The 13526-nt window shown below is 45.4% G+C and overlaps 1 protein-coding gene across 1 annotated transcript in view; it reads left to right on the forward strand.

Annotated features, from left to right (window-relative positions):
- Positions 1 to 12999, forward strand: part of Suv3 (Suv3 RNA helicase) — a 40652-nt gene extending 27653 nt beyond the window's left edge. The window contains exons 12-14 of the mRNA XM_077688349.1: positions 4350 to 4498; positions 7675 to 7814; positions 12736 to 12999. Coding sequence (XP_077544475.1) covers positions 4350 to 4498; positions 7675 to 7814; positions 12736 to 12899 — 453 coding nt within the window. The 3' untranslated portion in view covers positions 12900 to 12999. The remainder of the gene's footprint in view (positions 1 to 4349; positions 4499 to 7674; positions 7815 to 12735) is intronic.
- The last annotated feature ends 527 nt before the right edge of the window (positions 13000 to 13526 follow it).

Below are 13526 nucleotides of genomic sequence, written 5' to 3' on the forward strand. Positions count from 1 at the left end.
TTCGCATAAAATTGTCCTCGAGATAGTTTTTTTGGAAAGTCACAATTTCGGGTTGCACACGTGATATTCTGTGAGTTTTAAAGTTTTCCAAAACCATTGCAAAGTCCTGTTGAACAAATACTTATGTGTACTGAGGCGACAAACTACTACTTCTGCAAGTTGATGAAAAAACGGCAATTTTCGGAGCGCCGTATCTCCGGAACGACATCACTGGGCTCTGCTATCGTGGGGAAGATGGGAAAACACGGCCGCCGGGCGAAGCAGTCGCTCGTAGTTCAGGCAGAGTGCTCTTCGCCGATCTCTACCGCGGTTATGGTCACGGAGGTGACTGGGTTTACATTTAGTCGTTTGATCTGTTCTGGGAAGTTGTGCGACTCGAAAGACGGGGAGTTCATCAAAAACAACTTGGTGCCCGCGAATTTGCCGTGTTTCGGCCTTGAGTGTGAGGTGCGGTGCGCGCTTGAAGTGAAATTTCGGTCTCATTGCGCTGTTATAAAATGGTGAGTTATTGCTACCTTTGACAGCGCACTTGCGAGCGGCGTGAATGGTACGATGGTCAGTACAGAAGTGGCGGTGCAGGCTACATCGCCGCAAAATGTTCAAGCAGCGTCCGATAGCGGGACGGGCTATTATTGCACACTAGTAATAATGGTTCATCTAGCTGAAGCGAAATTTAATGCCAAAAGGGAGGTGGCTAAACATAACAATGTTACTCAAATTGCAATCGTAGTGAACGTGCACCTTGGGGATTGAAATGCGAAGGCTGGTGGGGCGCGACGACCGTCACCTCGCTTTGCACAACGTTTGCCGGGGCTCTACACTTGTGCGTAAAGCCGAGTCTGGGATTACAAAAACAATAATTTCGGCATTCAGATGATAATAAAAATACCTTACGATGGCTTAGTTTTTCCAATAAATATTCTCAACAGCACTCCTCGCTGTCTATGCATAGAGCCTAAGAATTTAAAAATAGTTTGTAAAAAGGTGGCGCGGTTCGTACCTTGTGATACTCTGGTAGAAAAAACTTTATTAAAAGGCTGTTTCGGTGTTATGTACATTGAAAACAGATTAAAAAATGCACTTTTCCCCTCAACTTTCAAAAATTTGATTTTTTATGCTCCTAAGGTGACATAGTAAATGTCGTTCTTCTGCTCCATATCAAGGTTCTTCTGCTCCAAAATTGAGATCTCGCTGCTCCGAAAACTGCTCACAAACCTCACTCAGCTGTCTCACCCCTGCTAAAAGGGCCATGCCCAATATGAGCAAGAGGAAATGATTTTAATGCCGTTTTCTGATTATGTACAGGCATGTAAAAAGTTCTATGTAGTGCTAGTTAGAACATGTGTATAAACGTGGGGTAGTTTGCTGGGGATTTTAATTGGAACAGCATTCATCACGTAAACTTAGCTTAGTCTATCTATTTTCAATGTTCAGACACAGTTTTTGTGGGCCCATAAGTAAGCATGCGTTTCTCTCTTCTCTAGTTGGCGGTTTGAGCTTGCTGCACGAATCCGATCGTTTCGTTGGGCCAATCGCTGCTGTGCAAAATTCCTCCGTTCCGTGTTGCAGTGATCGCAAGCAAAGAGCACTAGTGTTGTTGCCAGTCTGTGGCCATGGGGCTCCTTTTGTAGCAGCATGAAGGAAAGACACCAGATTGATTTAGAAAAGATTCACTGTGACTGACGTCTAAAACCTATTCATTTACAGTGGACAGCTTTATTTTGAAGCTAAAGGGAGAATGAAGACGCAGCGTACGGCCAGTTTTAATGCATGCTTCAGTCAACTAACCTACGTAATAATTTGTAGAGACCGGATTTTAGGCAAATGCTTATTTTGTTTCTTGCATTCTTATCGCGCCACTTCGATATATGAGCATGAATCAGGCTTACAAGGGCTTTTATGGTGTTTTTACGGTGCCTAGAATGCCTATTTTGGCGCTTTGTGCTTAAATGCCTATAAGTGCCTAAAAATGGCTATTAAGTGCAGTTTTATTCGTGTTACCGAGCAGCTAGCATTGTCAGTTCGGATCTCTATTGAGTTCAGCCTAGTCCTCTAGTTCAACCAACCCTTGGAAAGCAACTGCTAGCATCAGTGGAATGGGACGCAGTGACAAGAGGCCCCATTTTGAATAAAAAAATCTGGAGATGGGGATTTGTGCCATCATAAAGAGTAACATTTTTGGTTTAACTTTTGTAGCTACAGGTCGGGCATGTCTTTGTTTGAAGTTTACATTTACAGTAGAATCTCGATGATACGATTCTGGGTGATACGAATTTCGGGATGATACGAATTTCTGAAAAGTCCCGGCAAAATTGCATTGTTTGCAATGGGAAAAATTTCGGCTGTTACGAACGGACCTGCGCGGCCCGGCGGATGATACGAACGAGCCGGCGAGGCGCCCGACTGCCGAACAAGCAAGTGACGGCTCTCTCTCCCCATTTGTCACTCTTCTTTCTCCAGAAACGGCCGGGCTGTTGTTTTCTGCTCGCGAAAACGCACCCCGCACGCCCCATGCGCGCCGCGAAACCTCTCGCACGCTGCGCGCGCCGCGGCCGGCGGCGGCAACATGGCGGTGGCTTCGGCCGCGAAGTGGCACGGCCGCTTGAGCGACTGCTTCTAGCCGCTCTTTAAAATGCCGCTCAAGGCAGACACGAAGTTTCTTGTGCAGTAAAGGAGCTGATAACGTTGGCGAAAACGGTACTATAAAACACCATCCGCGCCGCTAGTGAAAGCGCCCATAAAATATCTGCCGGAGTGCTAAGCCTAAACATCTCGGGCGGAGCCGGGGTGCTGTCTCGAGCGTTTCGCAAGTCGTCAGCGTCTTTTTCTGACCGAGGTAGGAGATACCGCGGGCGCGAAATCGTCAATGCGGCCTTGAAAATACAGCGCGCGCAAAGCCGAGGCGTGCGAATCGCGTGCAAAAACGCACCATGCGGTTCACGCTTGACTGTTGCGGCGTGTAGCCGGGAGTGAGGAGACAAGCGCGAAGCTAGGCGAAGCGTTGCGCGCTCCAGAAAGGACTGCTTTGTGACGTGGGGGTTTAAAAAAAGCAGAAAAAATTATGGATTTGTTCACGCGAAAATAAGAAAAGAAATAAACGAAAACTTTTTCCAGCGCTGAATTCTTTGGTCTGTGTTGGTTCATACGAATTTCGGATGATACGAATATTTGTCGCGGTCCCGCGAGATTCGTATCATCAAGATTCTACTGTATGTACAAATTTATGGTGCCTATATTTACGAAGTTTGATGCCTAAAACGTTTTGCCTGCCTATTTTAGACGCCTAAAACGTGCCTTTTTGATTCCTGGAAATCCGGCTTCTAGTAATAAAGGAAGCAGAAGAAAGGGTCACGATTTCTTTTCTGCACTGACGTTTGATGTTGTATGCCTAATTTGCAGCCATGTCTGGTGATGATGAACGTTAGCGTCAATAAAGAGGCATTATGAGCATGCAAACTGGCTGATTGTGGTTTAAAACTTGAAAATGGTGCTATTTCCTAGTGATTTCGTAATAAACAGATTGCTGCACTATGAAAATTTACCCGAAAGGAGCGATAAGTAAATGTTTTGACTGAAGGTGTAGTGCCATCTTTTAATGGGACAATGTTGTTATGGTGCCTAGGAAATTTGACTTGTGACCTTAAAGACTGCCGAATTCCGGCCTGCTAACACCCAAAACATTGGGTGTTAGTTTGGACACAAATTTCAGCAAAATAATTTCTTGAGCAAGAGCTTCGTAGTCAGGTGCCAGTCTTTTGAATGGCGCAAAGTTGCAGGCTGTCTTCATGGTCCACCTAAAGCTACAAAGTGCCGTACGAGCTACTACTAAGTTCGAATTAGTCCAATGTCTGGATCCTGCTGCACTGTGCCGTTTGGTGTGAAGTGAGGAAAGGGGACACTTTCAAATTTGCAGTTCTAATCGCAAATAACTTGTTGGGAGCATTGTTCCTTGTCAAACAAGCATGTAATGAGGTATGAATGGCCCAGTCTTTTGAATGGCGCAAAGTTGCAGGTTGTCTTCATGGTCCACCTAAGGCTACAAAGTTTGCTCAGGGGATTGTGTAGCATTCTCTTCTCTACCACTTCTCTGATGAATTTGTGAGGGAAACTTTCAATAACTGAACTTGCAGCTGTCACTCTGTTGTGACAGCACACGTTTGATTCTGACGCCCCTGAGAGAATGCAGCAAATGCATGCGGGACTGTTGTTGTGCCGTGCAGTAGTGGACCTTGGAAGAGCTCTGCGGGCCCTCGAAGTGGTTTCACTGGTAGCGGTGGGGGAAGGTGTGCATGTGGGGACGATGTGCGTGGGCAGCTGCGGGAGGTGTGTGGGCCTGCTGGGCTGTGCAGTTTGCCCGCCAGTATAGCCGCAACGAGCAGCTCACCTGCCAGTGGCTGGGGCGAAACATTGGCTGGCCCCTGGCTGTGCCCAAGTCCATCATGGACCTAGTCCACCTGGAGGCGGTCTTTGACGTGCTGGACCTCTACCTCTGGCTCAGGTGGGTGGGAGAACTGGGCCAGCGAGCTTCTGCGACTCCACGCTGCTGCTTTGGGGCCATGCACTGGGTGGAATGGGGCCAGCTGTATTGTGGACTGTGGGGGCAAAGGAGGCAGTGCCGAAATGCAACCTCTGCATGAAAGCTCCATGGTTGCTGGGTTTAGGCAAGGATATGGTTTGGCCTGAAGCAAGGCAGCTTCACGAGGACCGGAATTTACAGTTTTTCCAGTATGCTTCAATAAGTAGCCCACAAAAAATGAACAAAAAGGCCAATTTAATAGCCCTTGTAAAAATACTTTCTATGGTTTAAAAAAATCAGCCGATGAAACTAACACGCCGCTGTCATTTTTATTAATGTATATTGTATAGGGAGACAACTTTCGTCTGATGTGTGTACTTCAAACACAATTGTTTAGTATTAGTGTATTACCGTAATCAGGGTATAAGTCAAACAACCTACGGTTGTCACGATTTTCTTAATCGAAAAAAATTGAAAAAGAAAATTCTAAGTGGCTCTTTTATGAACATTAGTGTGAATTCTGGGAAGGCAACCCGGTGTGTGGGGCAACGTATGGCAGGAAAAATAAGCGTGATTTATAAAACCTCATAGGCATTATGATCCTGCTTTGCAACCATCTGTTCATAGATCTTAGTGCTCACAATGGCTGAATTATGACTTCATCTGCATTGCGAATGCCGCTGCAAGCACAGAAGTTTTAAATATTTCTTCTGCTAAGGCCACGTCATGCTTTATATAAATGTATAAAAAGTGTGGGGACCACAATTGGGGAAAGTGCATTGTAATGAGACATGTGGTCGGCTTTTCCAGTGCAGGGGTGTCAATGCCTTCTTGTCAAGAAAGCTTGATTCCTGCGTCATACTAGTACAAAGTGAGGCAAGTTTGACACTCTTTCTGATGCTCTACGTAGAAAAAAAAAAGGGACATTACAGGCCTAATGAAAAGGTGGATATTTTGATGAGAAAACTGGGCACTGGCACTGTGGCGCGAAAAGAGAAGCAAGAGGGTGGCGCTGGCCCAGTGCCCAGGAGCACCGTCCTCCTCTTGCTCTTCAGCTGCACGCAACCAGAGCACTGCTTGCGAGCCTTTTCACCGGTGCCTAAGGAGGGTGGTGCGTTTCGGCGGTGGTCGTAAGCACTCAAAATGCCATGCATTTGTGCCAAACTTGTTCTGCCTTATTCCTTGTTGTCAACAAGGCATCATTTTATCTATTCAAGTTCATTGCAACAAGTGTGTATTTGAGTTTTCTAACTTTTATGCACTTTGAAACATTCATTATTGAAACCAAAGCACAAATTTATACACAGACAAGAGAAAAAAAAATATCAGAGCTTACTGTCAAGTGATTTCTTTTATTTTCTGGAAAAAAATATGTAGTATTATACCCACACAATGCCTTGCAAATCTTTGGAGTTTTGTGATAGTGCTATTTGATTCGAAACCAGATTGAATCCTAAGAGAAAATGGTAGCTGGTCCCAGCTGGTTTATGGTTAAATTCCCAGATGGCCCCAGCTTGCAATTTAACCATAAACCAGCTGGGACCAGCTACCATTTTCTCTTGGGATAGCATAGTAGTATTTTCTTTAATCTTCAGAGTATTCGATTATTTTTATTTTCTTTTTGAGGATGGGCAAGGTAGGACGGTGACGTTATTGGTAGTTCTGGTAAGGGGTAACGGTAAGTTCATCTGCGGCTTTTAATTGGTGCAAAGTAGGATTATTGTGTTAAAATGGCCATAATCAACTGGTGGCTTTTTGCCCATTTTGAATTTTTATTTATTTTGCTGACTGCAGGACAGTAATTTGGCCCCAGCAGCATAAATGAGATCTTTCACTTTTAAGACTTCCGAAATAATTTAAGGGGGGACACTGCTCTTAAAAAAACTTTTTTAATTGCCAAGTAAACTCTGTGAAACTTGTCAGTCTTGCTACTTTTTACCCACTGATTTCGAATAGGGTATTATTTTTTCAGTTGGTCAATTGGTTCCCAAGATAATTAGAGATAATCAGTCATTTTTGGAGGAACAATAAACAAAATAGCATTAGTCATAACACTGTAATCTTTGCATTTTCCAGCACTATGAACACTGGTGAATGCAATAAGAGAATTGGTTTTTTGATGCACTGCTTGGAACTAATTTTACGGCTCATGAAACTTTGGTGGCACCAGTGGCAAGGAACCATTTTAAATGCCCATTTCAAACATTAAAGTTTAATGAGCTCTAAAACTAGTTCCAAGGGTGGACAGAGTTGCATGCCGACGACTAGAAATGAACCACTTCATGTTGCGTGAGAGCTAAGCTGTGAAGTTGCTGGGAGGTAAGGCTCGCAAAGTAATATAACTGACTTTAGGAAATAAATGTTTGGTCTATGGGCGATTTTCTTGTCGTTTATGTTCCGTTCTTGCGTCAACAAAATTCTCACTAAAGCAAATTTTTTGCCTTTTTCTCAGAAGTGATTTTTTTATTTATTACGGGGTTCGATTGTAATGAAAATCCTGCATTCCCAGGAGCCTCTGTGTTGAATGGGGGAAGGAAGAAGCTTTTTGCACATTCGGACTGGTTGCCCAAACGAAATAATTCTGCTTCTATTTAGGGAGCCAGAAATTATTCTTTGCTTTTGCAGCATGAAAGCCCTGAACTACAAAATGTGTGGAGCTACTGGAGGTGCAAGCAATCATGCAACTTTCATCAGCTATGGGTATCACTAGACAGTGACTTTTTTTTCTTTTTAGCTTGCGTTTTGTATTGCACAGTCAGTTGCAAGAGACTGGCGTGGTAGCATCAAAGCATTTCTTTTTGTGTTTTTGCAACCAAAAAGTTGCTGGGTTTTGGGCGCTCTTGCTCAGTAAAAAAAATGATCCTTTTTTACGGGAAAACGATAGGTCATGTGTGTTTCAAAACCAGGCTCTTTTTTTTGCTTTGTTCTTTTTTAGGACCCATGGCCAGGAGTAGGCATTTAAAAATCTAGTTAGTGAATATTAGTTAATATTGCAGGTATCGGCATGATTATCCCCTCATTGTGTGGCCACCAAAATGCAGAGGCATGCAGAAATGGACATGGTGGCTATTGCACCTCTGCAGGGCCAGAAGAACGTTCAGTAGGCTGTGCGTTTTAGTTTGCCCCTGTCCCTTGCTCTGTGGCTCCTTGTGATGCAGCTACCGTTTTCCTGACCTCTTCCCGGATGCGGAGGCCGTGCGAGCCATGCAGCAGGAGCTGGACCTGATCATACAGAAGGGTGTGCTCAACATTACGCAGCTTCTGCGCGCCGGCATGGAGAGCGCCTCCGAGGACGCAGGTGGGGGAAGGCAGACGTCCAATTCTCTTTGTGAAAATACAGAGAAACCTCGACAAAGGAGCAGATAAAAAGCCATCTGCTTAAAAGCCAAAGTGGTGCATTAGCTGGTTTGATCCCATGAAAACAGTAGTTGCCTTCCCCGCTTTTTTGATGGAGGCGACAAGGAAAAATTGCCATGTGTTTGAGATTTCGGAGCACGTTAAAGATCCCCAGGTGGTCAGAATTAGTCCGGAGCCCTCCACTACGGCGTGCCTCATCGCCTGTGTTGCGTCAATGCGTTAAAACTCCCACAATCCGTAGTTGCCTTCCACTTCTGTATTTTCTCTTTCCTAAGTTTTCGGTTTGAGTCGAGGTGTGCAGGCAATGTTTGAAGGCAGGAGGTGGCGAGGGCAACAAGGGGGGATGGGGGGCGGGATGCAATTCAGTAGGATTATAACCAGGAAGCATTTTTTTATTTGTCCCATCTAATTCCCTTAATCGAGACCTTTAATTTGGTATCACACACACCCTGGCATCGTCATTTTGGCTTTAACCCAATCTACAACCCACCATGACTATGTCATGATTATAAGCAGGAAGCATTTTTTATTTCTCCCACGTGATTCCCCTCATCGAGACCTTTAATTTGATGCCCCACACGCCTTTGCGGCATCAATTTAAGTTTTCACCCTGGCTATTATTATTCACCGTGACTATCTCATGATGTGGCCCTTATTCGGGTTAAAGGTGCGTCACCAAGACCTTTAAGTTCTTTCTTTCTTTCTTATTTCTTTCTCTACAGAAAGGGGAGCATCTGACACCTCATTTGCACGTCTATGACCATTATTATGTGCGCAGCGTGTTCGCGAAGTTTAGCTACTTCTAACTAGTACTGATCAGCAGTGTGACTGATTTGTGATGGGATTCTCCATACTGAGACCTACAATTTGATACCCAGCTGACCCGAACGATATCGCTTGAAAGTTTAGCTCAAGCTATGACTAACCATGGCTATTTTGCGAGGGGTCATTAGCTGAGCTAAACGCGTGCCTTCGGGTACTGTTGCGGGATGCCTCATTGCGGGTGTGCGAACTGAAGCCACACTGACCGCGCCACAAGCACTGCAAAGCTCGAGAAAGACACACTTGGCTGACATCCAGTGCAGAACGTCAAATAAACCAACCACACCACCCGGCCATACCACTGTTCTGCGGAAACGCACACGAAGATTTGAAACCGAAATTGAGGCACGTAGCTTCACTGGCTCACAGGTCACTCTCGCTAACAACACAACCGCTGCTAGACTGAAAGGCGCAGCAAAATATGAACAGCTCAAACAGCAGCGGTAAGGTGAGTGCCGGTAAGAAAACAGGACACAGTCGTTGGCTCCTGTAACTGGAGACCGGAAAGGAAAAAAAAAAAAGCAAAAACTCTACAGCAGGCTCACTGTCCAGCCGCCGAGTCCCACGGTTGGCTGTCCATAATATCAGCCCCACCCCTATTCTCTTTTTATTATTTTTTTTTTGTTCCCGGCCAAGCCCCAGGGCCGTCTATAAGAAAGAGCAGACATGGCGGTCCTGAGTGAGTCCCCCTTAAAACGCGGTTGCCCAATGAGCAACACCATTTATAGTGCGGTGTTTGGCGGGTCTGCCGATCGACGGGTGCGGCTCTTGGTACACCTCTGAAGATAACGAATCCCCCCCTCCGTGCGGTAATTTGTTGTGGTTAGACCCTGTGCAGATAAGCAACCACGCTTTTCCTCTTCAAACATCTGGAGATAGTCAGCCGAGCCGTGATGCCCGAGGTTTCCAGGACCTGTACACGTGCCATCATAAGTAATTGGAACAGGGATTTGTGAATATGATAAAATATTCGTCTTACTGGCTTTATGACAGCAATTGCTGATTTACAGGAAGGTTTTTCTATTAGGAAGGACTCCTTTTTTAAAACGCACACCAATGCTGGCGGGTGGTTTTCAGAAGAAGAAATTCCTGTAAATTTACGAGACCATGTTTCATTTACTTTCGATGGCACCTGTGGTTGTGCTGATAAGCAACTGCCTTCGGCATCGCGAACCCAGAGCGCAAATGAAGGGGGGGGACACACTGTTTCGCATTTTTTATCACCTTGTCTTGCCAGCATAAGCCGGCCACTATTTCCCTCTCTGCGGCATTTGTTCTTCTAGACACTAAGAAACGCAGATCCCTCAAAACATAAGCACAAAGTACAAATTAAAGCCGCGATCGCGGTTTGTAAGACCGTGCAACAGCGTCTGTTGTGGGAAAAAAAAAGCCGAAATAAGGACGGTACCTGTTTTTAGGTGGTGTTCGGTTGAGTGATGATCAAAGAATGGTTGAAAGGTAGGTTGCAATATATGGTTGGGTTCACGTATGTTTGGTTTTATAGTGCGGATTTTCGCGTCTCCAGCGACATGCGTTATATAAACGGCATCTGTGTTCTGTGTGGTGTAACAGTCCAGTGAAACTTCCCAAACCAATTTTTTTTTTTATTTTCTTTTCCTGGAGTGCAGCTGTCACAGAAACAAGGCTGCACACAGGAGGAAGCCATTTTTAAATATCGTGGTTGCCAGCATTGAAACAGTGCTCTGCCTGATGTTGGCTTTCAGCATGTTAATTTTTTGTTTTTTTTTTACGGCACTAACTCTTGACAGCAGAAAGGAGAGCATCAGGGAAAGCATCAGGGTAGCGGGACTGCTGTACTTAAGGAGTGCATTTTTCATTGTGGACGATTACAGGTTGTCTTCGTGGGGTGTGGTAAAAGTATGTTGGATGATGCCAGCTTCTATGCGGTAAAGAAAAGGTTAAAGGGCAGAGTTTGTGCTAATCCTAGGATGAACAGGGCAGCTGAAGGACTGGTTTCAGTGTGCAGTTTTTTGTCGCGGTGTTTCTCTGAATTTGAAGTAAAAAATGTGCTATTCAATACTATTGTATTTGATTTTTACCTACTGTCTGAAACTGGTAAACTTTGTTTCAGTTTGAGCCAGAATTTAACCATTTGCACTGCTTTAGAGTTAAAACATCATCCAACTTGTGTCTGTCCACCATGTAACAACGTAACACAGCGTTCGAACACTCTTGTTTTCTTGCTCCCTGATACGCACACCTGGGCTTGTGCCACTGGACTTAGCCATTTCAGACCAGGTTGAATAACAGGGGGGCAACGGTTGGAGCTTTTTTTTTTTTACTTTGAAGCTTGATTAAAAATTGTTAAAATGTGGTCATCTTGTCTTCATAGGCTTGTGGGAGCTTTTGGTTCGTCTTCTGTCTGTCTTGGCTGACATCTAGCCAGCCAGAAACGAGCAACGCGACCAATGTCATCGATGGAGGGGCTTGGCAGCAGTGTACCGTATTTACTCGCGTAATGAACCCACTCGCGTAATGAACCCTCCCCCCCCCCCCCTTTTCTTGTTGAGAATTTACTTTTTTGTCACTGAATAAAAAATGCAGCGGGAATATGTTTTTATTTCAGCACGGTTGTTGATGCTGTAGGTGATCGCAGTAACTTTATACCGTGATACAGTACGTGCAGAAATGCTAAAAAGGCATTCCAACAAAAAGAAATCTCAACACTAGCCGGAGACGTGAGCGCGAATGCCATGGCTTACAATTTAAAAATTGTGCGCTCGCGGTGCGCCACCTGTTGAATGCAAAACAAACCTTCTTGCGCCATAAAATGTTGTGGCGTGCGAACAAAGCACAAAACCTACTCTGCACTCCTTCCCTGCTCTGTGCTGTTTAGGCTGGTTTCGCCGGCGTGCAAACAAAGCACTAAACATACTCTACTCTCCTCTGCGCTTGCTGTTACGCAACTTCGCCATTATGCTCCGTGGTTTTGCTGTTCAGCTGTGTTCCAACCTTTTTTTGTGCTCCTGGTGCGCGCTCTTTTAAACTAAGGAGGTGGTGGAGCATGTGTTGCACATGGAAATGGCGCACCTGTGTGGCACTTCAGTGTTGACTGAAGTGCCACACAGGTTTTCGGGCAGTGAACAGGGGTCGCTGTGTGTGTTGTGGGCCCCAAAAAAGGGAAGTTTGCCGGTGTCGGAAAAGAAATTTTGCAGTGCCTTGACAGCACGGACGACGGTGCACTGTGGGCTGACAACAAATGTGCGGCCGCAAGCGACTTCAGTGAGGAGGGAAGCGCCATGGCGGAGGGGGGCGATGGCGAGTTGCGAATAAAATATAAATTTCATTACATAATTACCTACGTGGTTTTACGGAAATGGTAAGGCTGTGACGGCGCTTCTCTTAGCAACTTTATTGTGTGAAATTTCTACTTTTAAAACTCTGTTGCAATTTTTTACCCACATAATGAACCCTCTGCCCAAATTCATGCCAAATTTTCTGGAAAAAAAGTGGGTTCAGTTCATTACGCGAGTAAATATCTTGTAGGCACTGACACTGCTAGGTCACTGCACCCATCGAGTCCCACTTGTCATGTCGCTCCCTAAAATCGCTCCATGTGGCTTACCCCTTGACTGCAAACCAACAAGGAATAACTCCTGGTTCCTCACTTATGCCAATGTATTGTCATCAAACTTTTTTCTGGTTTTCAAACTTTACACAAGTACCTACGTTGCACTTCAGCTGACATACCCCAGAGTTGGTAATGCTTGTTTTGTGCAAGGCCTGCACGTGTGAGGCTTTTTTGCACCACTTTGGGGACGCCAACTCAAAAGGGGCATGCCATGCGGGGAAGCTCGAAAATGTGAATATCGTGCAGCAGAGCCAACTTTTGTTGCTGTATTACTCGTAAATTTTGAATGTTTGAAAACTGCGGTTACTTCACAGGGTAAAAATGTGTTGCAAATTGAATGAAATAGTGTCTCGCTTCTTCCAGTGGCAGTGTTTCCTCCATTAGATGTGGGCATAGACTGATACTAACAAAGCTGCGAGTCGGGTGACGAACAATGTGGTGCTTTCAGATCAAGACGAAGGCCCCTCGTCGGCACATGCACCGAGGCTGCAGGGCAAGCTGGCTGACCGGCTGCTCGCCCAGGGCCTGCTCACCAGGGAGCAGCTCGTGGAGCTCCAGCGCGAGTGGCAGCGGGGAAGCCCCAGGGATCGCCGCAGCAAGAAGCCAAAGTAGGCTCGGCTAGAACAAAGAAGAGTAGCCTTGTGAAGCAGCAGGAAGCAGTGCGTGCCTAGTGTGTAAGAAATTAAATTGACCTATTTTTACCATTGGAAATGGTGCGACAATTGTCGTGATCTCTTTCTGCATACTATCAGTCTTTGTGGGGCTTAGCTCTCATCACAGGCTACACCCAGCTTTGCAGGGACAGTGCAGGGCTGACTTCATATTCTTGGAATTTTTCAAGAAAGCCTCTCTTCCTTCTTTCGTTCCCCCCCCCCCCCCACCTCCCCCCCTTTTTAACGCCACCAGACAGTAATCACAGGCACACACAGTTGTGCCACTTTTTTGAGGGCAGTTTTGAGACAGAGAAAGAGAAGTGGGGTGTCGTACACATTTGTGCAAAAACGTTGGTAAAAGCATTCGAACGATTGATTCTCTTTCTAAAGCAGTGTGTGGCAAACTTGGCCAGCCCCTATACAAGGGTGATAAAAGCTACGACCCTGGCCCGGTATAATAATTAGAAAACAGTGAGGGTGGTGCAAATCTTTTTGGTATAGCTAGCTGCCTTGAATTTCAGTGCACTTGTTCCATTGCTTCATAGCCAGGAATTTAATAATATTATCTTTAAGAGATATAACGCCC

Source organism: Haemaphysalis longicornis, unplaced genomic scaffold (genome assembly GCF_048455015.1).
Source record: "Haemaphysalis longicornis isolate Haplotype H1 unplaced genomic scaffold, Haemaphysalis longicornis Haplotype H1 scaffold_1, whole genome shotgun sequence".
Classification (NCBI taxonomy): domain Eukaryota; kingdom Metazoa; phylum Arthropoda; class Arachnida; order Ixodida; family Ixodidae; genus Haemaphysalis; species Haemaphysalis longicornis.